This window comes from Neopsephotus bourkii, unplaced genomic scaffold (genome assembly GCF_033783945.1).
Source record: "Neopsephotus bourkii isolate Nb327-2 ecotype Australia unplaced genomic scaffold, CSIRO-AGI_Nbou_v1 NB_107, whole genome shotgun sequence".
NCBI lineage: Eukaryota > Metazoa > Chordata > Aves > Psittaciformes > Psittacidae > Neopsephotus > Neopsephotus bourkii.
In genome coordinates this window covers 8,205,615-8,233,028 of record NW_026900624.1, presented here as the reverse complement: position 1 = coordinate 8,233,028, position 27,414 = coordinate 8,205,615, and the positions used below count along the sequence as shown (strand labels likewise).

The following is a 27,414-nucleotide window of genomic DNA, read 5'->3' as shown; positions in this document are numbered from 1 at the left end:
CAAGATTTTTTTCAACAAAGCAAGGATCTTTAGTCACACTGGTAAAAACTGCTTTTGTCTGTTTTCCTGAAGAGGACCAGAAAAATTGGCCTATTGCTGTGGAATGTAAAACAGCAGAAAAAATCATTTGAAATAAAGTACCTTTGGAAAACAGAAAAGACTTTACACAGACCCATGCAGGGATTTAAAATGTTTTCCCTTTCTTTAAGAATTTTTCATATACTCCCCATATACTTCATCAGCCATAGGAGTCTTTACCACTCATGGAATTTGGTCCTAAGCTCCAGTATACTGTGTCCTATAGCACAGCCTGGCATTAATTACATACTTAGAAACATTACAGAGAGTAAGCCAAGGGTTCCTACAGCTGTTGAAACTACAGAGAGGCTTTTGAGGTATAATACACAAGAGGAACAATGAGATAACAGCAATAGAGCAGCAACTGATAGGCACTGATGAACAAGTTCACCTTTCTCTGCAGCACCAGGAGCTACTGAAGTACAAAAGAGTCCAAAATAAGGTTCTGGTTCATTTGAAGCACGTAGGGTCTGAGGCAGTTATTGGAAATGGTACAGAATCACTGAGCTGTCACACAGAATACCTGCTCTGTGGCAGGTGAAAGGCACTGAGTGTCCTTCAGGTTGGAGAACTTCCCTGCAGCCAAAGGTCCACAGGTCATACCGCAGGCCCTGGCTGCTCTTCAAGAGTCCTTCAACTTTGCATATGTGGCAGGGCAGAACTGAGAATACAGTTGAGCCAGGAAAGCCTGGGATGTGATCTCTAACCTTGTCCCATGGCTCAGTTTATTCCATACATGCACTGCATAGGTGTTTTCAAGGAGCTTGTGAAGCACTGAGGGGCTGATGGCTTCAAATAACTTCTTCCAGTCCTGCCAGGGAATGGGATAAAAGGCTTCTGGGGGAAGAGCACTTACACCTTTACAGCTCATAGTGCTCTGGATATTACTGATGGAGCACCACTTCTTAAACACACGTGTTAGGAGAGCCGGCCCCTGGTGCGCCCAAATCCAGCCGTTGTAATTATCCACAAAGTCCTGCATGCAAAGCTCTATGTACTCATGCTTGGGTTTAAAGGACAGAAAAGCCCCATTCAGCACATCTGGAGACTGAATACCAAGGGCATTGGTGAGGTTCTTCAAGTTCTTAAGCACAATGAAGTCCGTGTCCAGGTAGATGCCACCAAATTTCCACATGATGGCAATCCTGCAGGCATCGGACAGGACAGGTAAGAAATAAGGCTCCCAGCGCTGCTGAGCCTGCAAATACCACTTTGCCAGAGGTGTTCCAGAGAAAAGCTCTGTCAAGTCCAGGGGCCGGATTTCCACATTGGGGAAGCAGCTCAGCAACGAGAAGCCCCAGTGTTTGGGTAATGAGGCGTTCCTGCTTGCCAAGCCCTTCATGAGCACCACGACCCTTGTCCCAGGGTGCGTCCTTGCTGCTGACTCCACAGAGCACATGAACAGGTAACTTGGGTCAGTTTGCTCCGATGTCTCCACAAAAAACACATTCCCTGGGGAAGGAGGGGGCCCACTGGCAGTAGGTTGGGGAAGGGAAGGTAAAACCAGTTCACACCTGCTTTGTGTAGGCAAGCTGTAGAGCTGGCTCTCAGCGTCCTCTCCAGTTCTCCAGTAGAACATGACAGAAGCAAAGAACACAAAGGAAACAGTGAGGATAGACAGAGCCCCGAGCCTGTGGCTCAGCAGCACTGTGGTCAGTTTTGGCAGGCAGTTGGACATGCTGGACAGTCTTGCTCCAGCCAGAGCCTGCTCTCCCAAGACAGTCGTGATCTGAAGAGGAGAAAAGAAGAAAAAGGCACTGACCGAAAAGGCAGCAGACGACGAACCTCTGAACAGCACCACAGCACAGCAGAACTCTCCTTTTGCCACCTCAGGGCAGCATGCCTAAATTATGCCTTTTGGTCATCCTGAAACAGTCTCCTGGCTTCTCCATATTGTCACAGGGCCTTCAGATCTCACATCAGAAACTACTGCCCATCTTTCCATCCCCGTGTTTCAAACATAAAATAAACACAAGTCTCTCTTTCTTGTGTACCACAAACCCAGACTGATCCCCCATTCTGTCCATGTATGTTACCCATGTAAGTTGTGCTTGCTGCTTGGAAGGACCTATGGCAATTGATGCACAAATGGCATGCCTTCATGTTGGTGCGCAACAAACTGGGAGCACCATCACAGGCTTTACCTATCATCTAGAATTTCAGGTTATTCTGTACATGAGACAAATCTGCAAAAAACCCTAGGACAAGGAAATAGGAATGAACTCGATGAATATTCCTGGAGCTCTGCCAACAGCTACTGTGTGGAACTGCTGCCCTGATGAAAACTTCTCATGGTATATTTCTCCTGATACACAATCTGCCTGTTCCACAGCCAAACAAAAATACCAAGCCCCCAGTTCTGTCAGTTCCTATCAAGAGCCCTTAGCTTCCCAGGCTGTGGATCCAGCAGTTGCTGCCTTTCAAAAACAACTGCCTGCCCCTACACAGAGCCTGGCCCATTTTTCATGGCACTGTAGCATAGCAAAATGCATGCATAATGGGAGGGGAATTGATACAAAGCAGCAGCAGCAGCTTTGAAGGCAGTTGCAGACAGAAAGGATAAGAACTGACTAGGTAAAGAGAGTTTCTAGGCTGCTTCCCAACCCTACTCCCCTGCCAAGTCCTCATTCCTACCTCCTCTGATAGGTAGTGCTGTCTAACCAAATGGTCACCAACCCAGGATGGAAAGGTCATGCTGACTGTGACCTGCTCTGCCCTGCTGGTGGAATTGCCAGGTGATGGATATGCAATCTCGCCTCCACCCTATGCTTACTTTCTCTCTTTGACAGCAACAACAACAAAAAAAGAAGTCATTCTATCTACATTCTCAGCATTAGCATCAGTATTTCGTCCCTTGCCTTCCCTTAAAGTGAAGAACAACAGAACCAGCACCTCCTGGGTGCACCACTGGGGCCCCAAAGATCAGTTCACAAAAGCACATGAAGAAGCAGCGAGGCATTTAGGATGAGATGAAACAGCTTCAATTGGTACCAGAGGAGGGTTAGACTGGTTTTCAGGAAATATTTATTCACTTAAAGGATTGTCAAGCATTGGAACAGGCTGCCCAGGAAAGTAGTTAAGTCTCTATGCCGGAAGACATGTAGAGGTGGCATTTAGGGACGTGGTTTTGTGATGTACTTGGCAGTGCTAGGTTTACAGTTGGACCTGATGATCTTAAATGTCCTTTCCAACCTAAATAATTCTATGATTTCTCCTGCCTCCCTCTGATCCAGCTCCGGATCCCCATAATCCAGAACAGAGAGCTTCAGGCTACAGCAAAAGCTTTAATCAAACAACTGTAACCAAACAGACAGGAAAGAGAACCAAGCTGGCACAATTCCATTTGTCATTCATCCCTAGGTACTGCGGCTGGGTGACACACTGAACAATTCATGTAGCCAGAAAATGCCTTGTCAGCCACACTGGGAGGTTTCCAGTGCAACAGCACACAGCCACCACTCTCCCTTCACAAGGCAATGGGGCCTGGGGGACAGAGAAGAGGCAGCCAGTACACAAATCATCAGGTCTGGATTTGCGGAACACTTTTTTCTCCTAAAAAAAAAACCACCAGCATGTGCTGTGTTACAGGCAGGAAAAAAAAAAAAAAAAGCATAAAGAAGAGAAAACACACTGGTTTCTACATACCCATTTCTCCCTCCACACCACAACTGGTTGAATCATGTAAATCATTTTTAGCTTGATAAGCTGTAGAAGAGAAGGGAGGTACAGGCTGGAGGGGACAGAGTCTCTGCTGTAGAGGAAGCAGGAAAGAGCGGCGCTAACAGTGATCAAGCTTCAAGGTTACATGCATATTTTTAGTAAGAGCAAGAACGTCTACTACGATACACTCAGAAATCCTCTTACCCGCTTTTGCAGTGGATAAGAGGACATTCTAGACGCTGCATTAGCCAGTCCATCTATTTCACAAAACAAACACAGGAAATGTGGCTCTCTACCTTCCTCTGAAATTACAAGTCCCATTGCACAGAAACTGCAAATACTACTCACCTGTTCCTGCTTTCAAGACACCACAGAAGTGACTGCTCAGCTGGACCAGGTTTTCAAGAGGTTAGTGTCTCTGAGAGCACCTAGAACTCCATGCTCTTGCACTTCCTTTTTCTGAAAAGAAATAGAGTCTGAACACATGGAGACAGCAAACAGATCGGGGAGGATGTGACATCATATACTCAGCTATTACAGTGCTGATACAAAGGTCAGGCAGCTGTGCTGTGAATAACCCATCTAGTTTGAAATTGATGAGGAGAAAAAGCCCCAACACTCAAAGAGGAAGAGGGAATTGAAACCGATTATCACTACACATTAAGCTTTCTACTGCAACAGGAAAACGGTTAGTTTTGTTTTCTCCTCCCTTGCTTAGAATTCCCAGTGCTCATGCTGTTTGGGTAGCTGCCATGATAACTGAGCTGAGTTTCACAGGGCTGCCTCCTCCCACTCCAAGACTTCAGTTCTGAATGCTCCTTTGAACACACACTCTTTAGACCAATTAATTTACTCATTCATTAGGGAATAATCCCTCTTACATCAGATACTTCATTGAATGACTTTGCCAAATTCAGGTGTCCCTCTTTTCTTGACAGGTTCCCCTTGTCCCTGTACTCAATGGTGGCTGACTGTCCCTTACAGAAGACATATTCATGCATTTACAAAATGTCACCTTTATCCATTCAGCCACTAAGTGTAGTGTTTACTGCAGTTTCTATCAAGTTGGCTGCAACAAATGTCAGGCCTATGTAGTCCTGACCACTCTCCCCTCCCTACGTCCTTCCAAGCACTGCAGCACCCTGAATAGACTCATAAGATGACAATACTAGGGAAGATCTTTGGAAGGCACCTTAAGTTATTCCCAGCCCTTTCATCAATGTATCTCTCCAGGCCTCAGGTCTCATCTAGCCACAGAATCACAGAATAGCTGGGGTGGTAAGGCACCTCTGGAGACCATTTGTCTAACTCCCCTGCTCAAAGCACCATCACCTAGAGCAGGTTGCTCAGGACCACATCCTCTTGGCTTTCAACCTTGTCCAAGGACAGACTCTGCAACCTCTCTATGCAACCTGTTCCGGTGGCTCACCGCCATTCCTTTCATTCTAATTCCTTGTGTTTCAGTTTGTATCCACCACGTCTTATCCTATCACTGGATTCCGCAGTGAAGAGCCTGGCCTGTCTTCTTTGCCCCAGCCACCTTCAATCAGGTATTTACACACTTTGACAAGACCCCTCCCAAACCTGCTCTTTTTAAAGAGAAATGATCAAGAGCTCTCTCACTCGTCACACAGCGCATGCTCCATTCCCTTTCTCATCTTAGTGGCCCTTCACTGGATAATCTCCAGTATATCCGTGTCTCGCTTTTACTGGGAAGCCCAGAACCTGACACGGTGCTCCCAATGTGTCTCACCAGTGCCAAGCAGTTGGGAAGAATTGATTCCTTTGGCCTTGCTGGTATTGCTCTACAGAATGCAGGCCAGCAGGCTGCTGGCTGCCTTTCCCACAAGGGCACCCTGCTGGCTCCTGGTCAGCTTGTTGCCTACAGAACCAACCAGGTCCTTTTCTGCAAAGATGCTTTCTAGCTGATCAGCCAATGTACTTCTCAGGTCTATCACTGCATCAGCTTTGCCCAGGTTTTGTAGAAGCCACAGACAGCTTTATCTCACCTAACTTTAAAAGTCCATGGTACAGGCACTTGTGTTCCCATTACAGGCAGCAATGCCTGAAGTCACTTACCTGCTTGTGCAACCTGCATGAATGACCCTGCATAATCCATTTACTAGACCCCACTGACATCTTATTATAGTCACTGAGGACACCAGGCCCAGTCCTGGACCTGGTCACTAGTCCTTCTGCTGATGGGGGCATGCCTGCCTCTGTTTTTCCACAGTGTGTTCAATACTCCAGTGAAAGGAATGTAATGCTCTTTCTTCTCATAACAGTGCAGAAACAGGCAAATACCGAGGTCCTCTGAGAGTGTGACAAGGCTTGTTATATACTCACATGCCACAAGAATTTCTTCCACAGGGCAAGAAACCTGCTAATGCATGTTTTCTGACAATACATGATTTGCAAACTATTGTATATGATTTTCACAAGCTTGCTTGCTAAATTTAAAAGCCTAGCTAACCAATGCAGTGCTGGAACCAGGAAAACAAACCCCAACAAAACAAAAAACCCCAAACAACCAAACCCACCCAAACAAAAATTGTAAAATGTAGTGAGACATCTTACTGCATAAGGTAAAGGCTGGCATTTAAATGGTTTCCCTTATTTCAAGGACAAAAAGGATTAAATGCAGTATGAAAAGGAACAGACACAGGGCTGTTACCATAGAAGATCTTGTAACTCCACCATGCAACCGATCTGATGCTGCTTGATCAGCACATGCTCATTACTCTTGGTGCCCCTAAGGAATACTGGAGCACCCTACACTGAGCAAAGGAGTTTCCTGCCCTGCATGACTGCAAATGTGCTTCACTGATATTTTCCATGGTAACAAAACCACAAACAGCAAAAAATGGAAACAGCCAAAACTGGATGATAATTAGATGATGGTACAACTTGAATTGTACATGAAGGCAACTTACACAAAGCCAAACAAGCATCCCAACTTCCTGCAATTCTCTGCTTTTCAAACTGTAACAACAGAGTCTCAGAAGACCCTGAAATCTGGCAAATAATTCCTAATGGGAAAAAATGTATACTGTTGAGAGATATTGTTATAAAACACATATAACTTTGTGGTAGTTCAAGTAGTGAGAATAAATAGCAAGAAATAAGCTGTACAAATTCTTTCATGTCCCCCAGAACATGTTTAAATGTGGATTTACAAGAAAGACTGGTTAGAGATGGTTTTGTATCTTAAGCTGAGCAAGATGCTTTGGACTGTCCCTTCCACAGCCAACATTTTAAAGCAACAGCTGTGCCCTCTTACGGCCAATTTAACTGTCACTCCTGCAGAGTGCTATACCCTCCCTTCATTCTTTGTCTTATCATTGCTTGTCTTTGTCATGTAATTTTAATGCAACTTCAACTACCTTATTCTAAAGCTACATTTAAGGTACATCAAGTAGAAAGACAGCAGCATAGCTCTCATAAGCCTTGGAAGAAGTGATTGCACCAGTCCCAGTTGTCTTTGGGAAAATAAACCAGGTACTTTTGAGGTTAGTGATGTCCCTTCAAGTAAGCATATGGTCATATGAACAGAAAAGCACTGGGAGGGGGTATGGAAATTTGCTATGAATTCAGAACAAAAACAGAGAAAGAAAAAGGACCAGCAAAGTGCTGCTGCATACCAAGATAGCTGCTAAGGGTCCTGAACAATATCACTGATTACAAGCCGCCTGGTAGGAGTATTTTGGGGACCTGTCAGAAAACAGCTGAAGACCTACATTTTCCTCAGAGGTACATTACCAAAAAGAGTAGAAGAGGTAAGATTTGACAATACCCACATTCAGTGGGTGACTCCGCAGTCTTTTAGACATGGAAGAGCAGCACGATGCCAAACAGGGATGAGTCCACCATCCAATTCCCATAGTGTTTAGTTGATAGTATATATATTTATATATAGTGTTTAGGGCAATTAGTTGATGGATTCATCTCTGTCACCATGCTGTTTGGCACCACTCTGCTCTACTAACTCCCCTCGTATTCAGCATTTAAGCAACAGCTCCTCCTTCTGACCCTAGAAAGAATGGCAGACAAAGCACGTGTGAATGAGGTGAAATGAGAGTATCCTAATCGTAATGGGTACATAAGATTGAGCCATGAGATACTGCAGCTATAGGCCGAGGATGCTTAAGATACCTGTCTCTTAACTACATCTTTTGTACTTAATCACAGATTCACCTTTCCAGAGTGAACTCTGCAATATCCAATTTCATTTGCACGGTTTTTAGAACTGAATTTTCCCCTGAAATAAAAGAAAAAAACATTGAAAATATCCACTCATAGAGCTGTAATGCAGTGCTGGACAGACACTCCATGAGGTGAGAAGAATTAAAAGCAAGCCACAGCAAAGAGTTGGAGGATGATAATAGCATGTTTCTGCAAAAAAAAATAACAGATTGTGGGAAGAGATGACACTGCAGGCTTCTTATAGCTGCTGATTCCCAGATCACTGTACAGAAAGTGGCCATAGCTTGATGGCATCTCAGTGAAGTTACCCAGAAAAAAATGTATGGCCTCTGTGTATTGTTTGGAACAGAGAGGACCAGTTAAGTAATGGCCACAAACAGAAAAATCACAGTCAGTCACGGCAGCATCATTTAAGTTTTTCAGTTCTGCTTCAATTTTCCTAAATACAATAAGCAGCAATCTAAGATGAGTGAAAAATGCTCACTAATGCCATTACACTTAGAGCAGGAAATCTGCTAAATGAATTAAGATAGAGATGTAACAGCTTCCAAAAAAACCCAGGCATATTCAATTTCAGGTAAGTGATCTTGCCAGTAGTTCATCAATTGTGAAAAAACACTAGGAAGACATAGTGCAGTGCTACACCAACCCCTGAGCCAACTGGGGAGCCCAGAACCAGACACAGCATTGCAGGTATGCCTCAACAGTGCTGAGTAGTGGGAAGGACTGCTCCCCCTGACCTTACAAGTGATGCTCTTTTTATCACAGCCCAAGCAGGGTGTTGGCCATCTTTGCCACAGGGACACACTGCTGGCTCCTGGTTAACTTCTTGTCCACAGGTGCATGGAGTTATTCCCCACCAGCTGAGATTCTCCCTGTTGAACTCAGTGAGATTCCTCTTGGCTCATTTCTCCAGCTTGCTGAGGTCACGCACAGAGGCAGCTTGACCACCCTGTGGATCAGCCACTCCTCGCAGTTTTGCATCATCTTCAAACTTGTCGAGGTTGCGCTCCATCCCATCGTCATAAAGGTCATTAATAAAGACATTAAATAGTACTGGCCCCAGCACAGGTCCTTGGAGTATATCACTAGTTACCGCTCTCAACCTGGCCTTCGTGTCATTCATCAAAATCCTTCAAGTCCAGAAGTACAGACAGTTTTTGATCCACCTCACTGTGTTTATGTAGTCCACACTTCATCAGTATGTCTATGAGGCTGTTGTAGAGACCATGTCAAAATTTTACTAAAGTCACAATAAACAATTCCCCTATCCACTGAGCTGGACATTTCATCATAGAAATCTACCAGTTTTGCCAGGCATAATTTCCCTTTTATAAATCCATGCTGGCTACTCCTAATCACCTTCTTGTTCTCAATATATTTGTTGATGACTTCCAGGAGGATAACCTTCCCAGGGTTCAAAGTGACACTGACTGGCGTGTAGTTCTCTGGATTCTCTTCCTTGCACATCTTGAAGACAAGCAAGATAGGAGTGACTGTTGTTTCCTTCCACTTCCCCCAATATCTAAGACCTTACAAGCATCACATCACATATGTCATTATGAGACAATGAGAGCAACCAGCTCCCGCAGCACTCATGGATGCATCCCATCAGCTCCTGTCGTAGAATCACAGAATGGTTTGGGTTGGAAGGGATCTGAAAGACCACCTGGTTCCATCCCCCTGCCACAGCCATGGACACCTTCCAGTAGACCAGGTTGTTTCAAGCCACATCCAACCTGGCCTTGAACACTGCCAGGGATGGGGCAGCCACAGCTTCTCTGGGCAGCCTGTGTCAGTGCCTCACCACCTTCACAGCAAGGAATTTCTTCCTAATGTCTAAGCTAAATCTATCTGATCATCAATCTGTTCATTCAGTCCTGACATGCCATGAGCAAGAGACTGGCATGCACCCCCCACAAGGAGAAATTACAATGTAGTGAATCATCTCCACGTTTCTCTTACCTGTAGAAATGAGTTTTGATTTGCTTCAAACCAGTCTCTAAACTCCCTTTCAGTCTCTCACCTCCTACTGACCTTCTGCCTCTCTAGGAGGCTTCCTGCTCTTTGGAAAAAAAATAACAATAGATGGAAAAAAAACAAATAACAACATTGGTAGCTTCAATATCTTTTGAAAATTGTTTTCCAAACAGTGTTTTCTATAGCCTTATAGTGTTTTCACATGTAACTTGCCAGACTTTTCTCCTATATATATATTCCAGCTTGTGAAACTTCTTACTTGTCATACCTCTACCAACATACTGCAGAGCCATGGCAAGCTGCTAGTTGGCTCCATCATTATACACAAATTTAAAGGCCAAGATCGCAGACTGAGCTGTAATGGCATGGTGCAGATGAAGTGACGTCCTTCTGTAGTTTTCTCTTCTGGGCTATGCCTATTCATCTGAGTTCCAGGCATGGCTGCAAGAAGATAACAGAGACCACAAGCCACCTGCATAGAGGGAATGCTCTCAGATACTTGAGAGAGATGAACCTGGAAGACCAGAGTGCTGGTGTTCATAAATGGCATATCCAAACAGAGGATGTGGACAGCTTTGTTTTAACTCCACATTCCTGCTAAGGACAAAACAGCCCCATGCAGACCACAGCTCCCAACATATAAGATTAAGGCAAGTAGCTGCACTCGCTCACAAGAAGGGCTTTTAAGCTACCAGAGCCTCCCTGGACTACATATTTTGGGAGAAGGGAGAAGAAAGAGGGAGGAGGATAATGGGGTGGTAGGGGAAGAGTCCTACAGAGCATTACAACTTACTGCACATCCTAGATCCCCACAATACAGGAGCTCCTGATATAGGAGAGCTCCCAGCCAGCACAGGGGAAATAATAATCTTTCAGTCCTTTCCCAGGATACCAGGTCCAGGATTACCCTCCTGATCCTTCCTTACTCCCCTTCTGTTGCACTGTCCAATTCTGCATCTTCAACCCCCACCCCTGGCTTCTCTCCTTCATGTACTGCACACATGTGTACCTGCTAACCTTCATGAGCTCAAGGCCAATGAAACGGGAAGAGTGAACTCATGCCTTCTCACCACTGCCCATCATCCTTCACTGTATATCAGCCACGAAGGAAACACAGGCAACTCTGACATCTCAAGGGAAAACTGTTTCCCTGGCTCTTGACTCAAGGGAAACAAGAGCCAGGGAACAGGAATAAAACTCCTCTGCACATCAGATCATACCAGTCCTTTCACAGCCTCTCAGAATGCTCACCTGGACTCCAGGGTCTTTAGATCAGGCTCAGAAAAGGCAGGTGGGAAAATGTACAGATGCAGCACAAGTTTCCCCCCTTAGATCTACAAGAGCACAGACACTGTCACTGCTAAGAAAGGCTGTAGCCCATCATGCAGGGAAAAAGGCAACACAATTTCTCATGAACTTGCCTATTCCATAACATCCAGAACTTCAGAGCAAGACTAAAGTCCTTTGCTTGAGATAGATTGCAGGTTATGAATGATGGGATGATACCTGGTTGAATTAGGAATCAGTTCCACAAACTGCACTCTGTTCCCTCCACTCAAGTGCCAAAAATGGCATATAGTCATGGTCACAGAGCCTCCTTTCCACATGTGCTTATGCTCAGCTTGTTTCATGTTCATTCCACACTCCTAATTTCAGTGAGTTATTTCAGGACACGATTTCAAAATGCTTTTCTGCATAATAACTAACAGATTGCTCAGATTTAACCACCAATGCCTCACAAAACAAAATGGAACATCTTGGTAGACAGAAAAAATAGTAAAAGCTGTATTTATTTTTCTTTCACAAGACAGAGCAGAAAAGGCCAGAGGCTGCTTTGGTTTGATTCTCTCCTTATCAAACCTCAGAACATTGACTCTACAGGGGAAAACAAACAAACAAAAACAAACCAGTCCATTTATCCAAAAAGGCACTTTCCTAGAATAAGCAGTGCTACATCAAGCCAGATATTCATTGCAGTGGAGCCCCAAATACTCCCATATTCAGTTCAAGGTATTGCCACAGTATAGTCCCATGTTACACCTTCATGGTTATCAAGCACCATTATACCATCTGTGCTAGGGGTTCATAGCTCACTAAGATTGCTGTTGTTTAGCCCATAGAACCCAAAATAGACGGAGCTACAGAAGGAGAAACCACACCTTACTGATCACACACTAAACAGGGCTGTAAACTTTGCAACTGCTTTCTAAAGAAAGCAGTAAAAAAACACCCCAGAGAGTAGTGACAGGGAGTAGAGAGTGAAAACAGCATCCACTTATACCATTTAGTGCGTTGAAGAATGCTTATATAGTCAGTAAGATCTCCTGGTTCCCCACAGTCTTTGTTCTTAAAGATATTCAGTGCTGGGAGAGCTGCAGACATTCAAAATCCTGAATGCCTCCAGGATATACCATAAAACTGGGCAGAACGAAAGGGCAGCACTACATACACACACACACACACACATGATGCCAGCCACTGGAGGGGTGTTTATAGCACCTCTCTCACTCCAGAGTAGCTACATGTGCACTGGCCTCACACCCTGCCAGACTCATAGGCAGGCATTCAGTCAAAGCAGCTCAGCATTTGACAAGTAGTGCACATCCTCCTTAAGCTCCCATGGCCATATTCTTTGAGGGGCAGGGAGCTGTTTCGTAAAAGTTATGGGTAATTTGTCTTTCTCATCTTTATAAGAATGTCTCTTTCTCATCAAAGAAGAGACAAACCTGAGAAAAACCAGAGAAATGTTGCATGCACAATCCTTTCCATTTCTGACCACTGCTTTGGCTGAACTGAGCAAACCTCACATTGCTTTTGGTTAACCTGGGAAACAGAAGAGTCCTCAGACAACTGCAGCCCTAGAAATCATCTGGATCACACTCAGAGGGCTTGCAGGAAACACCATGTGAAAGAGCTCTCACTTTGAGGCCAGCTGACATTGATGATCTGACTGACTTGTGCTCATCAAAGGGGCCATTGGACCACCCCACTGCTGTTACAAAGCATAAGAATATGAGACACACTGGAGGCAGAAAGTATTTTACAGTACAAGAGGAAATGGCCAATGCTTTGCCCATCTGCATTAAGCCTATCATAGTGCCAAGCTCATGTGCCTTACCAATCCCCTTTAGAGTGTGGTGGGGACCAGATGTAACGATGCTGATGGTCTTGGTCATATTCTTGTTTCTCACTGCTGTTTCCCCATTATTTTCTGACAAGAACAGTAAGAACATCAGTAAATCCTTTTGGCCATAAAGGGGCAGATGTTCTCCCACGGTTTGTCCAAGCTTGCCTCTGTGGGGGGAACCCTCAAAGGCACAACAGCACCTTGTGAAAGATATGTTAATTTTCCCCACTACAATTCAGGAAGATGCTCAGGGAGAAAAGTAAAACTTCTCACTGTCTTACACAAGACGTCCTAGAAGAGATTTGTGCTGCTGGACAGTGAAGTGCAGGAGTACTCCAGGCTACTTGAAGAGGTCCACCATAAATAACTCATAAACAAATTCAGACAGTACAGGTTCCCTGTCTGTCCTCTCTGTAACCTTGGAAATATTTGGAAACAGAATGCATTTCTTTTAGGATCCATCCAAGTGCTGAAAGGTCTGGTGCTTCTTAGACGCAGTTACAGACATTTGGTCACAAAGACAAACTCAGTGTAAAAGTTCAGCTTTTCCTGTGTCAGGTACAATTTAAGGTGTGATTTAGGTGAGCTCTCGTGTTCATCGCAGGGTGTTAATTTGCCACTACTACAAAATCAGTCATTGCTTTGCAAAAGCTCCTTCTAAACAATGAGCTGGACTGAGATCCTCATGCTCTGATTTGCACCAGATTTTTACATCTTTAGACCTAGGACCTCAAACAGAGATTGCAGCATCCTGCTGCCTGCTCAAACCAGACATGAGAAAGTCTCCTCCACCAAAGACCAGAAGAGAAAGGAAAGGAAATAAAAGGAAAAGAAGCTGCCTTAGCTCTTTCTTGTCTGTTTTCTTCTACATTTTTCTCAGGGCACCTTCTCTAGCACATCCTTAACTTGCTCCTAAGTTCCTGTTCTTTGCTCTTCTGCACTTTCATTGCTCTGAGGACTCTGCTTTAGAAGTCCTAAGAATCAGTCAGTGAGATACGCATTTCTACAAGGGACTTTTGCAGGTTTACAGCCACAGAAAGGGGCCTTATTCCTCTGAAAGGCTGATGTAGGCTGCCACAAGTGGACTGGTACTTGCTCTTCTCCTGAGATTTCTTTGCCTGACCAAAGCAGAAGAAAGGTCCTTCAGAGAAACAGGTGTTACTGGTAGGCAGTTATAGTCAAGACAAAGAGCTGCATAGACACTGGCTGAAGCTTCAGGCTCTACCTACACCCCACAAATGGCTTTTATCCTCAACTCTCACCTTCTCACTTCAAAAGGAAGTTCATTTGTGATGGAACACCTGGAGAGTTGTGAGCTCTCAGGCAACATCTCTTAGCTGACCATTGAGTCACTGCCGTACGGAGTCCTTCTTCATGATATCGTACGTGGCAGGACAGAAGTGAGAATGCAGTTGAGCCAGCAAAGCCTGGGATGTGATCTCTAATCTTGTCCCGTGGCTCTTCTTGTTCCATACATGCACTGCATAGGTGTTATTAAAGAGGTGGTGAAGCTCCGAGGAGCTGACCACTTCAAAGTATTTCTTCCAGTCCTGCCACCGAATGGGATAAAAAGCCTCACGGGGCAGAGCACTCACTCCTTTGCAGCTTGTACTGCTCCGAAGGCTCCTGATGGAGCACCACTTCTTAAACACACGTGTTAGGAGCTGTGGGCCCTGGTGTCCCCAGATCCAGCTGTTGTAGTTCTCCACAAAGTCCTGCATGCAAAGTTCCATGAACTTGTGTTTGGGCTTAAAGGACAGAAAGGCCCCATTCAGTACATACTTGGACTGGATACCAAGGGCATTGGTGAGGTTCTTCAAGTTCTTAAGCACAATGAAGTCCGTGTCCAGGTAGATGCCACCAAATTTCCACATGATGGCAATCCTTCAGGCATCGGACAGGACGGGTAAGAAATAAGGCTCCCAGCGCTGCTGAGCCTGCAAATACCACTTTGCCAGAGGTGTTCCAGAGAAAAGCTCTGTCAAGTCCAGGGGCCGGATTTCCACATTGGGGAAGCAGCTCAGCAACGAGAAGCCCCAGTGTTTGGGTAATGAGGCGTTCCTGTTTGCCAAGCCCTTCATGAGCACCACGACCCTTGTCCCAGGGTGCATCCTTGCTGCTGACTCCACAGAGCACATGAACAGGTAACTTGGGTCAGTTCGCTCCGATGTCTCCACAAAAAACACATTCCCTGGGGAAGGAGGGGGCCCACCAGCAATGGTGCGTGGAGAAGGCACAGAGTGAGCACAGTGTATTTCAAGAGGCAAGCTGTAGAGCTGGCCTCTGCCCTTAGAGTCATCTACCATTCTCCAGTACAACATGATGGAGGCAAAGGACATGAACTTAAAGGCAAGGATAAACAGAGCCCTGAGCTTGTGGCTCAGCACCACCCTGGTCAGTTTTAGGAGGCAGCTGGGCATCCTGAGCATTCTTGCTCCCGTCAGAGCCTGCTCTCCCAAGACAGCCGTGATCTGGAGGGGAGGAAAGAAGAAAAATATATTGACAGGGAAGGCAACAGACCTCGAGCCTTGAGACAGCGCTATGGCAGAGCTGCATGCTGAACTCTCTCCTTCATGCAAGTGTGCTTCAACTACGCCATTAAGTCACTTTTAAAAAAGCATCCTGGCTTCTTCATGCTGCCACCATGCCCACAGCGCTCCGTTAGAAACAACAGCCCATGTTCAGGCTGCGAGGTTATGTGACAAAGCTCATCTGCACACACACAAAATGCATAAAGGGACAGTGACAGGAGGGGGAGCCCGAAGAAACCCTGCCAGGTCTATCACAGGGGCCATCATCAAAATCCCACCTGCTGAAGCCTAGGGGAGCACAGTGGCAGGCAGGATCCCACATTAAGGACCCTAGAGGAACCAGCACCATGTCTAGGCCTGTCCCAGGGCTGTCCAGGCATGAAACCCATCACCAGAAGCAGCTCTATAGATCACCCTTTGGAGTAAGGGGGTTACAGCTTAGGGGTGGGACATATTATGGGCTGCAGGGGAAGAACAGTTTGGAATTACACAGGACTTACTATATTTAGGAACCAAAGGCTGGGCAAGGCCTTAACTCGATTTTGGGAGGAACAAGAGTGGCAAAATAGAGATGTAAGCAGATTACAAGGGCCGGATGCAGGTGAATAGCTTGCTGGTCAGTACACTTGTCTGGTAATGTCCTGTGCCTGATCAGGCTGTCTTGTCTTCTTATTAAATTCCTTTCTGACTCTTTCCTGGATGAGAGCTTTCAAATCTGTGTGCACTTGTGCATATTGGGGTGTCAACAACTGGGGTTTAATCCCAGCTGATGGGAGGAAACACCTATGTATATTCTCACTTGTGGACCTCCATCCTGTACAGCCATAGAGGGGAGAAGGATGAGGCTGTCAGTGCTGCCTATGTTCATGTGGGTGCTCTGAGTGTCTGCCTGGGAGTTGTGTGGCCAGCCATGCATAGGTACATACATATACAGTGTATGCATGTGCTTTATATGTGCGTGCCTGGTGAATACATCTTCAGCCTCACTACTGTCTGGACACAGAGCAGCAGCAGTCTCACCTCTCTTGGGCTGTTGGATCTGGTATGATACACTGTCCTCTAGCAAAGATGACTCTCCTTCAAAAAAATAAAACACAGTCAAACCTCTTCCTTTGTTTATCACAAACCAAGACTGACCCTTAGTTCCCTGGGTACATACTGTATTTGCTACTTACAAGGAAATACAGCACTTGGTCCATTTTATCTTCATCAGTCTATATTTTCACATCAGTCCATTATTTGCAAACCAGACCTGTACACAGAGAATCTCAGATAGTGTAATTTTAGATTCTCTTCTGTCCTCCAGTTTGCTGCCGTACTACTGAATCTAGCGCCTGACAGTGAGTGGGACAGCTGCTTCCGAGTTTTTTCATTTCCCAAGAGGAGAAGCCAGCCTTCCCAAAACTGAGAACTCACATAAAAACCCAGTGCTATCATCTGTTCCTGCCAAATGGTCTCATCTCCCATAATCACAGAATGGTACTTGTTTCCCTTCCATTTATTCCCCAATAACCACCCTGTGTCCCATATTTGCTACAAAGCTCCACAACATGGTAGTGTTCATTATGTTCCTTCACACAGCACCTCCATTCCTGACCATGCTATTAATTTTATATTCAAGACTTTAGGTTTAGAGAACTTAACACTTCCTTTCACTGGAAAACAAAAACAAAACCAAAAACCAAACATCTTTTTCTCTTCTTTCACCCTTTAAAAACCCTTTCACACTTTGTGAAAGAGAACTGAACATTATGACTGGTGAGCCTTCAGTACAGCAATCATCTTCAAAAGACACATTCTTCTCTTTTTCCAACTATTCTACTCACAGTGCCAGACCCAAGTGTAGGGTGACACCTATATAGGTACCCTCCTGTCAGGCAGCTAAGTTGGGATACACAGTGCTATTTCTGCTTTTACAAGCCTAGTGTGACTGTCCTGGCCAGGCCTCAAGTCTACATCTCTGAAGTCCACACACAGATTTAACCATAAAGAGTTCATTTCCCAGAAATAGTCTTTAACAGTCTGAAATAAGGTGTGTCAAGGCACAGCCTAATGGAAGGCCGCTGTCGTCAATGGGCCGATGCCTCCCTCAAAGCCTCCATCGTCAAAGTGGTGCCAGGCTCTTAATGAATCAAAACCAGTAAAGTTTCACAAGGAATATGTTCTTTAAAGAAAATAAAGTAATTTAAAAAAAAAGTCCAAAAGATGAAAAACATTTTAGTGTCTTTTCTGCTTTAACCTCTGTTGCCCTTTTGGTAAAAGTTTACATAATTTAAAAGGAATAAAACCAATACAGTCCAACAGTGAAACCAGAAGTTTTGTGAGACAAACCAAAAATGCGCAGAATATAGGAGAGAACTCCATTATGCCTGCTACAGATAGCTGTGGGTTAGCTTAATAACAGAACAGAATTTTCCATTTCTATTAATCATTCTTCAGTTGGGAAAAAAAGAAAATGAAAAAAAAAAAAGAAAAAGAAAAATCTCCACTGATCTTTTTTTCTCTCTCAGTTTTTTTCTTCTTTGTCATCCTATCAGTCTTCAACATACCTGCAGTCTCTCAGAGAGACTGTGTTAGAGGGTAGACAATGACACATCATCCAGCTGGTAGCACCGGGCACTTGTGTGCCTGGGAACAGCTACATCACAGTGAGCTGCCATTCTTTTCCATACCCTCTACTTTCCTTGAGACTCTAGGAGGGTAGCACACATATTCTTTCCTTATAGTTACAAGAAATAGCAAGACCCTGCTACCTCCCCTCCATCAACGGCAGGTGTCTGCTCCAGCTCTGCCCCACAATGAGTCTTTTACAGCCAGAAGATAATGCTTTGGAAATAAAACTGCATCTATTCTATGGCTTTTGCCAACTTGTTCAAAGATCACCACCTGTGAATGCCTGCAAATGGCTGGCACTGGCCCTCCTCTAGAAAGCTCTACTTGGGAAAATACCAAAGCACTGACACAGCAATACAGGGGCAACACCAGTCTCACACAGGGAGAGGGAAAACTTTGCACAGATTACGTCCACAGGGGGTTTGTACTGTTTGGCCATGCCACTGCTGAACATTACATCCCAGCATATTTAATAGACTGCAATAGGCAAAACATTCTTGACTTGGAGAATTTAACTTAATTTATTACAAATTATCATAAACTTTAAATTACCAATTCAGATACTGGGGGGAGGGGGGGAGTGGATGGGGACACAGCAACCAAAAGTTAAACAACACTTTGGGAAACACCTTTCCTCCTCTCTCCACAGGCTCACCTTCAGCACAACACCTCTCCTCACCTCTATCCTGTTTCAACTTCCCTTTGTTTTCACTGTGGGTTACACTCAGTCTGTCCCAATTCCTTTAGTGAGGTAACAGGCACAGGAGACCATGGGGCAGTGCATGACAGTTTCGTTTGGCTACTTTTTGCATCTCACATTTCCTCCGCTGCTCCTTGCTTCTTACTGCTCCTCTGCTCCAGCATAGGTCACCCACAACCTGCAGCTCCTCCATGTGTGCCTCCCTTGGCACAGGTTCTCCATGGATCACAGTCCCTCAGGGTGTCCCTGCCCCAGCATGGATTGCAGTCCCTCAAGGGTATCTCCTCCAGCACAGAGTGCTTCCTTCCAAGAGAGCATCTCCCTCCATGAACCCAACAGCATCCCCTTCTGCATGTCTTCTCCACTTCATCCACCCTTTACTCCAGACATGTCTCCTATCATGACTCCAGACATGACTCTTACCTCTTTTTGCCTGTTTCCTTGTATCTCCTCTCACATCTCCTCCTGTCTCCTTTGCTTTAGTGTTTCCTTTTTTGTCCTCACACATGTCCTTTTGCACCTACTCCCCCATGTCACTTTTTCATATTCTTTTTTATGACCCCTCATGTCTCTGTTCTTTCATCTTCACATTTGTCCTCCCTTATTTGTCCTCACGTGTGCCCTTCTGTATTTCCTCATGTGCCTCCTCCCATGTCTCCTTTCTGTGACTCCTGTCCCTAACAGCTTTCTTCAATACATTTGAACAGAAGCACTGTGTGCTGCTCTGACCAGTTGCAGTTCTGATATGCAATGGTCCGTTTTTGTCTGGTTGGAGTTGGCTGGAACCAGCTGGAACTTGCACAGGGCCCCTATCCACACAGGTTACCCCTGCAACTTCTTGCTGCCCACACCCTGCCAGCTACAGCTAATACAGGGTACCTTGCCATGTTTAAATACAGGGAAGTCCCTAAATTGTTGGGGGTTTTTCCCTGTGAGGATGAAATCTCGATTTGAATGTCGGATTACCAACTGGTGAATAGTCCTTCGCTACACAGTGCAAACAAAACTGGTTATAGAACACTGTAGTGGGCAAGGTTACTGACTTCCTGAATGACTCATGTATTTATTTCCCTGTGTGGTAACATCTGCTTCCAAAAGTTCCCTGAACAATGATTTAGAAATTGCTTAAACAAGGAAAGAAAAAAAGAGTTACTGTGTCATGTCCCCATTTACCTACTTGCAGTGCAGAGGGCTCCCAAGCAATGCACTGATGGCTTCACCTTCCAGAGAACTCGTTTTGTAACTTGCTCAAGCCTGTCTACAGCTTACACTAAACATCTGCTTAGAACATGAAAGGGATCTACCCGTTAAGCAGGAAGATAAGGACAAGGATGCCCCAGCACTGCCACCTACCCGTACATTCTTCAGAAAGCAAGGTTTTGTGTTGCAGGTAAGCCAACCTAAGGAAAAGTTCCCAATGAAACAGGGATTCCTCCAAGAATCAGAGGCAGAAAATTTCACCTACAAGAGAAATACGAAGCTTTTCTGGTGGTTTAGTTTACACAGAACAGCTCAACTGAAGCACAAATCTGAGGCTGAGTACTTAAGAGAGCACTAGAGCTCCCTCAGCACTTCTCCCCGATGAACAGTGAGGAAATAACGTCACAGTTTGATTTATTTTAAACATACTCACCAACTGAACAAGAAAGAGATATCTCAAGCAGTAAATAAGTGCAACACGTTACAACAGCTGCTTTTTCAGCAAGAACAGCAAAACCACCAGGGAAACCATAGGCTCCTCCAGGGCAGTGAAAGCACCTCTAGAGCTAAAGCAAAAGCTCCATTTCTTCTATCATGTCTCCTATTATGTCATCTTCCTATCACCTTACCTGAATCTACAAGATAGCTGATGGTAATACATCACTGAAGTCCCATCTAGTGATTTTGATTGATGAGACAAAGGAAGAGGAATGACCACAACCACAGAAATGACTGCCACACCAGTGCAAACATGCAGCTGCGTTTGTTTAAAATTCACTCGTGTTTTTACTTTAGAGATGCTTTGTGTCTGAAAAGCAAAACAAACATGAGTGAGCTCTGAGCAAGGAGTTTCCTGGCCCTGTCAGGAAGACTTCTTGTCACTTCAAGACTGCTGGGACAACACAGAGATGATTTAGCAACAAAAAGGTATGACAGCAATGAGAGTCAAGAGCCACGTCCTCCCTCATGGGAACCAGACTGCACTGTTCCAGGGGGCAGGGGCCAGATCTGTTGAGCTCATTTACTGTGGTGCACACACCATGGAAAAAACTTGTTATTTTCAAGTACCTTTAGTATAGTACTTTCTGTGCAGGACAGTGTGTCACACCCCAGCGTCAACCACAACATCTATCCCAGAAAGTGACCTTCACATGCTGACAGATACCACCTCCTACTTCAGCCCCAACAGTTAGTTAACCATGGCTGAAGCAATACGCTGTTGGCTCAGCAAGGCACAGAGCATGCCATTGAAGAGGTGCCATACAGCAGATAGAGCTGCAGTTCACTGAAGGTGGTATAGCAGAAGTTTAGAGCATTTCTACACAGGCCAGGTTAAGTGCTGGTTTTAAATGCTTTGTTAAATATGCTCCCTAATATCAAGTTTTCCCAGATTAGCATTAGAAAAGATTCAGAGTCTTTCTACTGCTGCTTCATGAAGAATGTCAAAGCCATAATTCCACTATTCTCTGCTGACACGTTTTAGCCCTTGCTTTTGTTTATCTCAGAAAGCCATGGCAAGGTTTTTTTGGGGGGATGCACCTATAGCTTTTCCTCTAAAAGCACTGGAAACAAAAGTCACAAGAAAATACATGCAATCTTTAAAGTCTCAAACTAATGTCAAAAGGTAGAGTTTTAAATAACGTTTGCTGCACCAAATTAAATATATTAAGTTTGAATCTAGAGCTACAGGAATTTAGAATAACCAGTGGGTTATTCCCACCAAATACATTTGGTGTTAAGGCACCCTTAAATATAACCAAAAAACCTGAAAATGGCTGCTGAAAAGTTTACATAAATCCCAGTTGCCAGTTACTGTGTTTCACGGCAGCTACAGGTATGCATCTCCTTCCTTTCAAGCACAGTGGAAAACAGAAGCTTGCAAAGCTTTCACCAGGAACAAAGTAGGAAAAAAACAGAGCTACATATTACACAAATTGTCAAAGCAAAGTGTGCATCATCTCTCGGTGCAAAGACCATACACAACACTGCTCTGCACTGTCCCTCCACTTCTATCCCTTTGCTCTTTCACGTTTCCACATTTGCCAAGAAAAGTAAGTAGGAAGTGATGCTCTGAATTGTTACTATGTGCTGTGGAGAGTTATGGTCAAGGCTGGTCTTTAGAAATACTTGGAATAAGACAGCCTACAGCAGAGTGGTGGACAAAGGACTCATGTTTGGTGCCATACTTTTTGGTTCTCCTCCCATGATACAGATTATATGGAAGCAGATGGAAGTCAGTCTGTATGAAGCCATTCATAGAATCATAGAATAATTAGGGTTGGAAAGGAACTTTAGATCATCTAGTTTCAATCCCATGGGCAGGGACACCTCACACTAAACCATGTCACCCAAGGCTCTGTCCAACCTGGCCTTGAACACTGCCAGGGATGGAGCATTCACAACTCCCTTGGGCAACCTGTTCCATGGTCATAGCCTAACAAGGAAACATGGTGGCCTTTCCAAAGGGTACATCACGTCCCAGTGGGAGAACAAAGCAATGTGATGAGTGCAGTGGACCGAGGAAAGATGCCAGGGTCACTGTGTGGCACAAAGGAGAGGAGGAGCATTTATGGACAAACCTGGGTATGGAAAGCCTGGCAACATCAGGAACCCAGCTAGAGTGCATAGTCAGACTGATCTTCTTTTTATCCAAAATAGTACAGGACCATCTTATTCAGCACCCTTTCAAGAAGTTTCCCAATGCTTTCTTTATAGAGCTTAGTGTTTAGGTCTTCTTTAACTGAAAGGAGCAGGTTTTGTATCTCACAGCTTTTTGCTTTCAAGATACAGACCATATAACCCCCTCATCAATACTTAAAATAAATAGAAGGCAGGATTTGGTTGGAAAATAGAAACAAAAGCAACAGATGCTAGCAGTAGATCAGCTAGCAAACTGATACAGCCTTTTGCCACCAGCAGCTTTCAAATAGTAGTTTCCTATTACTGTATTTGTAGAAAGCCATGCACACTCATTGTATAATAGGACTGAAAGCTATGTATGAAATCTAAGTCTAAACAATATTTTAACCCTCACCACTCAATAAAACACTGGCACGTGGCTAGAAAAGGAGCAGCTTTTTGAAATGATGTGCACATACAAGGAGACTGTGGGAATATGGAAGTCAGAACTATGCCTGGTCATCAAGTGTGCAAATCTCATTAATCACCAGTATTACTGGTGCCTAGAAGCTTATGCAGGGCTTCATAGCGGATCTTGCAAACATGCTGAAGATGCTGTCCTCTTCTACAGGGTAGTCAGTTGTTAATGCTGCTGGATGCCTTAGTTGCATCCAAGTGAAGAGATGCAGTGTATCAGATCATACTAATGATTAAACACTTCAAGCCTAATAGATCGATATATAGTGGTTTTTCCTTCTTCTGATCTGTACTGCACTTTCAGTTTTTAAAATCCAGGGACACACTGGAGGGGAAAGATGGCCCAACAGTAGACTACACATGGATTCGGGGGATTTCTATTTATTTTAATGATCTAGAACAGCCTTCTCACAGGCCAAGGAACAGGTCCCTTAAAACCCAAACACAAAATCTCACCTCCTACTTGAAACCATAAGGAAATAGATGTCTAAATTTCTTCAATGATCTCAGGGGTTGTTTTTCTGTCTCTAACACAACCTTCCTCCCTTGAATATGGAAGAAGTGCTTTCCTATCTGACAGAGCCACTGGAAGGCTGAACATATTAAAGACTGGGAGATATTAACTCATATATCTTGCACAGATAGGAGATTTTGTGCAGTTATACAAAAATAAAGAATGTGAACACTATGTGAACATTTTCCTTTTTATTAGAAAAAAATCTAAATACTAACATGTTTATGCTTAATCCTTTGCTTGCAGGGGAGTGGTTGGGTCACAGTGCCATAATCTGAAGTTCCACCAGACCTCATCTAAGCAGAGTTCTCAGCCCCAGTTTAAGGTAATTGTAAAAACCAGAGGAGACAAGCGAAGAAGTGAGTTGCAAGCAAAGAAGGGGGTTGGTAACGAACCACTTGTTTCCCAGCAAAAGCACTGCACAAAATAAACTTTGTGAATCTGTTCTGGAATCTGAACAGCCCAGCAACATAAGGAGTTTGAGTGTTTGTTTGGTCAGGAGTGCCTGTGAGAAAAAACGAACCCCAGATGAGAGCAGGGAAATGGAACTCAAAGCCAGACAACACAGTAAAAGCTTTTAACAGTATGGAAATTGCAGCACTTAGGGAGCTAAATGATAGTACAGCCAGGCTAATTTACCGAGGGCCTGCCAGAACAGACAACAGGGGTGTCCCCAGCCTCTCCTGCCGTCACATAATGAGCCACAACAGTGCTGATAATGAGGCTTATCCAGCCCTATACACTTTTTCTCTGGTCTCCCCTCTATGTATGGAGTAGGCACGGTTTTATATGATAACTATAACTGGCACACAGCTGCTTCTCTCTATACTGATGACCAAACAACTGCAGCAAAAGTAAGATGGAAGTAGAATTACTCATAAGCACCTCAAGCCAAAGCATCTGCTGCTGATGCAACAAAACCAGGGCAGTGAGTAACCGATTGGGTAACTAATACTGGGCTACCTCCTCAGGCTTTTCCTTGATGCTCCTCTGACCCTGCTATGACTGGCCCTGAAAGCTAAAGCACCAAAAAGTCGATTCTGATGCAGAACTTGGTTTTCTTACTTCTTTAGCTCCCAGAACTGGTTTTGCTCCACCGCAGGGTGAGACAGGCACAAATACTGGCACAGGGAGATGGATGCAAGAACAGGCAGCCAGGGGCCTGCATCCTTCTAAGAACTGAAACTTAGTTGTGTGGTAACACCAAATTGCACACTGAGGCCTTGACAATCCACAGCTACTGAACTTGGCCCCCGGATACCTCTGTGAAGATAGAACTTAATTAGAGCCACTGTCAGATGGAGACACGACAGTGCCTTGAGAGCCAGTAGAAATCCTGTGGGAAGGAGAACTTGGGGCATGGGTACCAGAACTACACACTAAAACTAATTCATGTCAGGCAGACTGCTCTTCACCCAACATTACATTCTCAGGCCCTCAAGGATGACTGCCATTTCTGCGTTGTCAAGTGCACATGAACAAGAGAATGGCTTTCACATACGACTCCCTAGTCAGTGCTCCCTCCTACAGAGACTTGAGATGCTGCTGAATTGCTACAAGAACCAAAAAAGAGGAATTAGAGTTTTATAGGATCTCTGTCTTCCATGAAACAAACCCCGTGAACAATAAATAGTGCAAAACCATCAGAGCTCAGCAGAAGCTAGAGAGGGTTTCTTCAGGGTTAAGCAATATCCAGTCTATTCTGAGCAACTTCTCTCATGTTAGGAAACAACATGTTATTTTCACTGGGATAGTTCACTCTTAGCCAAAGTTTCTGAATTCACTTTCTTTCCACAGCTGTAGTTTTAGTAGTCTTACTACTGTGAGACTTACTATTGTAGTCTTACTACTGTAGGAGTTACATATTTTCTTACACCTCTTCGGTTGGGGCTTTCTTCCCCTTCTTGCCACAGGAAGAGTTTCTACAGTTCTATTGCAAGTCTTGATCTTTCTTCCTCAGACCTTACCCCTGCTCAGACTGACGTTTTTCAGGGCACGTCTGCCTAGGAACATGCCGGCCAACTGCATCCTCCTCTGCCACCACTTCTGCTGTTTTTCCACCCTCTCACCCAAGCCAGCCTGTCACTGCTGTCTGAGAGGAATTCCACATTTCTCCATCCCATCCAACTCTTTTCTCCTTCTATTGTGCTGCTGCTATCCCACGGACTCACAGCATCAGCGTTTGACTGAGCCCTTCTCAAGTGGGATGCTCCCATTCTCAGGTGGGATGGAGCACTTTCAGCGGCTGGCACTGTACAAGCAGCTCCCTTTCCCCAGGGCTGCTATATTCAACCGCACCTTCGCCAGCACCCCGCGACAGCGGTGCCTGCGCACAGAAACCCTCACAGAGCTGTGCAGGGATCTATGAGAATCTCCCCTTTACAAGCCTCAGCCGGAATGCCTCATTACCACTGGGAAAACCTCCCCGCCTGCCGGGACCGCGGTCACTGCTGTCTGCAGAGCTCCCACCGGGCACGGCAGCCGCACGGAGCAGCTCAGAGCTGCCCGGGGGTCCCGGCTGAGGGCAGCACGGCTGCTAGTCCGTCCGTCCGTCCGTCCGTCTCCAGCCTGGCAGCCCTTCCAGACGCTGCTCCTGAGGAGGCGAGCAGAGCAGTTTTGGGACAAGACCGCGGGCAGGTGGGCTCCAACCCGCACGTAAGGGCTGCTGCCCACCACCGCCGTGCACTGGTCATGGAAAAGTTCCCCGTGGAAAAATACACTTTTTCCTAAGCGGCGAGGGGGGACGAAGCCACACAGCCTGGGCTCACGGGCAATCCGAGACCCGCTTCCTCGTCGCGGGGCTGCGCAGCCCTTCCCGTTGCCCCGGCGGTTGCCCCCGGTCCCCCCATCCTTGCTCACCTCCGGGGCCGCCGCTCCTCGTCCGCAGAGCACTGCGGCTCCCTCCCGCAGCACAGAGCATCAGCAGCGGCTCCGGCCCGCCCGCCCCCCCCCCTCGCCGGTCCCGCCTCCGGCCTAGCCCAGGCCACCTCCTTCCAGGGCAGTCCCGTCGGGGAACCGAGCCCGTTACTCACCGGAGAAGCGGGGCCCGGCCCGTGTCCTGGAGGGAGCGGCATCGCCCCTCCCGACGGCAAAGAGAAAAGGCCCCTCCCCGGGCACAGCCACTGCTGCCCTGGTGGAGGTGGCTTGGGGGTTAATTCATAATGTGCCGCTTCAGACTGATGTAGGGGTTTTTGTTTCTTTTTTCTTTTTATCTCGCTCTCTCTTCCCCGCCTCCGGGAATTACTCCTCTACCCACGGCTGGTCCGGAGCTGTCAATCCGATCCACGCTCTCCATCCCAGCTTTACCTCTTGTCACGCTGCGATATACCAAGCGGAGCTCAAGTCACGATGCGTGTGGGTGCTTGGCAGGGGATTGATTAAAACGACCCTGGTCAGAGACCTCACGGCTTGAAGGGCCCGTAAGCCTCGGGGAGGAGGAGCAGGGGTGGGCTGGGAGCTTCCCCCATCGTTAGGGAGAGGATTAGGAAGCTAACAAGAGTGAACCAAAGATGTGAAACTCAAAATTTCAGTTAAAACCCAAATAAAAAGCAACCCGCAGATCAGCTGCTTCCATGTTGCAAAGCAAGTTTCATACCTACCCTCAGGCAGGAGGAAGTTTTACCTAAATTATTCCTGGCAAATGATTGCTTAACAAGTTCTTAATGAGCGTGAATAAAGAAGAGAAATTGGGGCTTTTGTTTAGAAAAGCACT

At 45.5% G+C, this 27,414-nt stretch overlaps 2 protein-coding genes across 3 annotated transcripts; both read right to left on the bottom strand.

Moving 5' to 3' along the window:
* Positions 1-59: 59 nt before the first annotated feature.
* Positions 60-27,414, bottom strand: LOC133215448 (lactosylceramide 4-alpha-galactosyltransferase-like). Of its 2 annotated transcripts, none has more exons than XM_061359492.1 (2): positions 27,009-27,414; positions 60-1,807 (listed from the first exon to the last, which is right to left on the bottom strand). In XM_061359492.1, the coding sequence occupies exon 2, from the start codon at positions 1,754-1,756 to the stop codon at positions 701-703; it is 1,056 nt and encodes a 351-aa protein (XP_061215476.1). In that variant the 5' UTR covers positions 1,757-1,807; positions 27,009-27,414; the 3' UTR covers positions 60-700. The 2 variants fall into 2 exon arrangements, with proteins under 2 accessions (XP_061215476.1, XP_061215467.1); XM_061359483.1 differs by lacking the exon at positions 27,009-27,414 and adding an exon at positions 4,087-5,100.
* Positions 12,503-15,626, bottom strand: A4GALT (alpha 1,4-galactosyltransferase (P1PK blood group)). The gene is given in 1 exon segment (XM_061359471.1): positions 12,503-15,626. A coding segment is annotated over 1 exon segment (1,080 nt). The 5' UTR covers positions 15,478-15,626; the 3' UTR covers positions 12,503-14,397.

Bases quoted from the DNA above. Each gene is read 5' to 3' on its own strand.
- LOC133215448 (XM_061359492.1), bottom strand. From the start codon at position 1,756: ATGTCCAACTGCCTGCCAAAACTGACCACAGTGCTGCTGAGCCACAGG.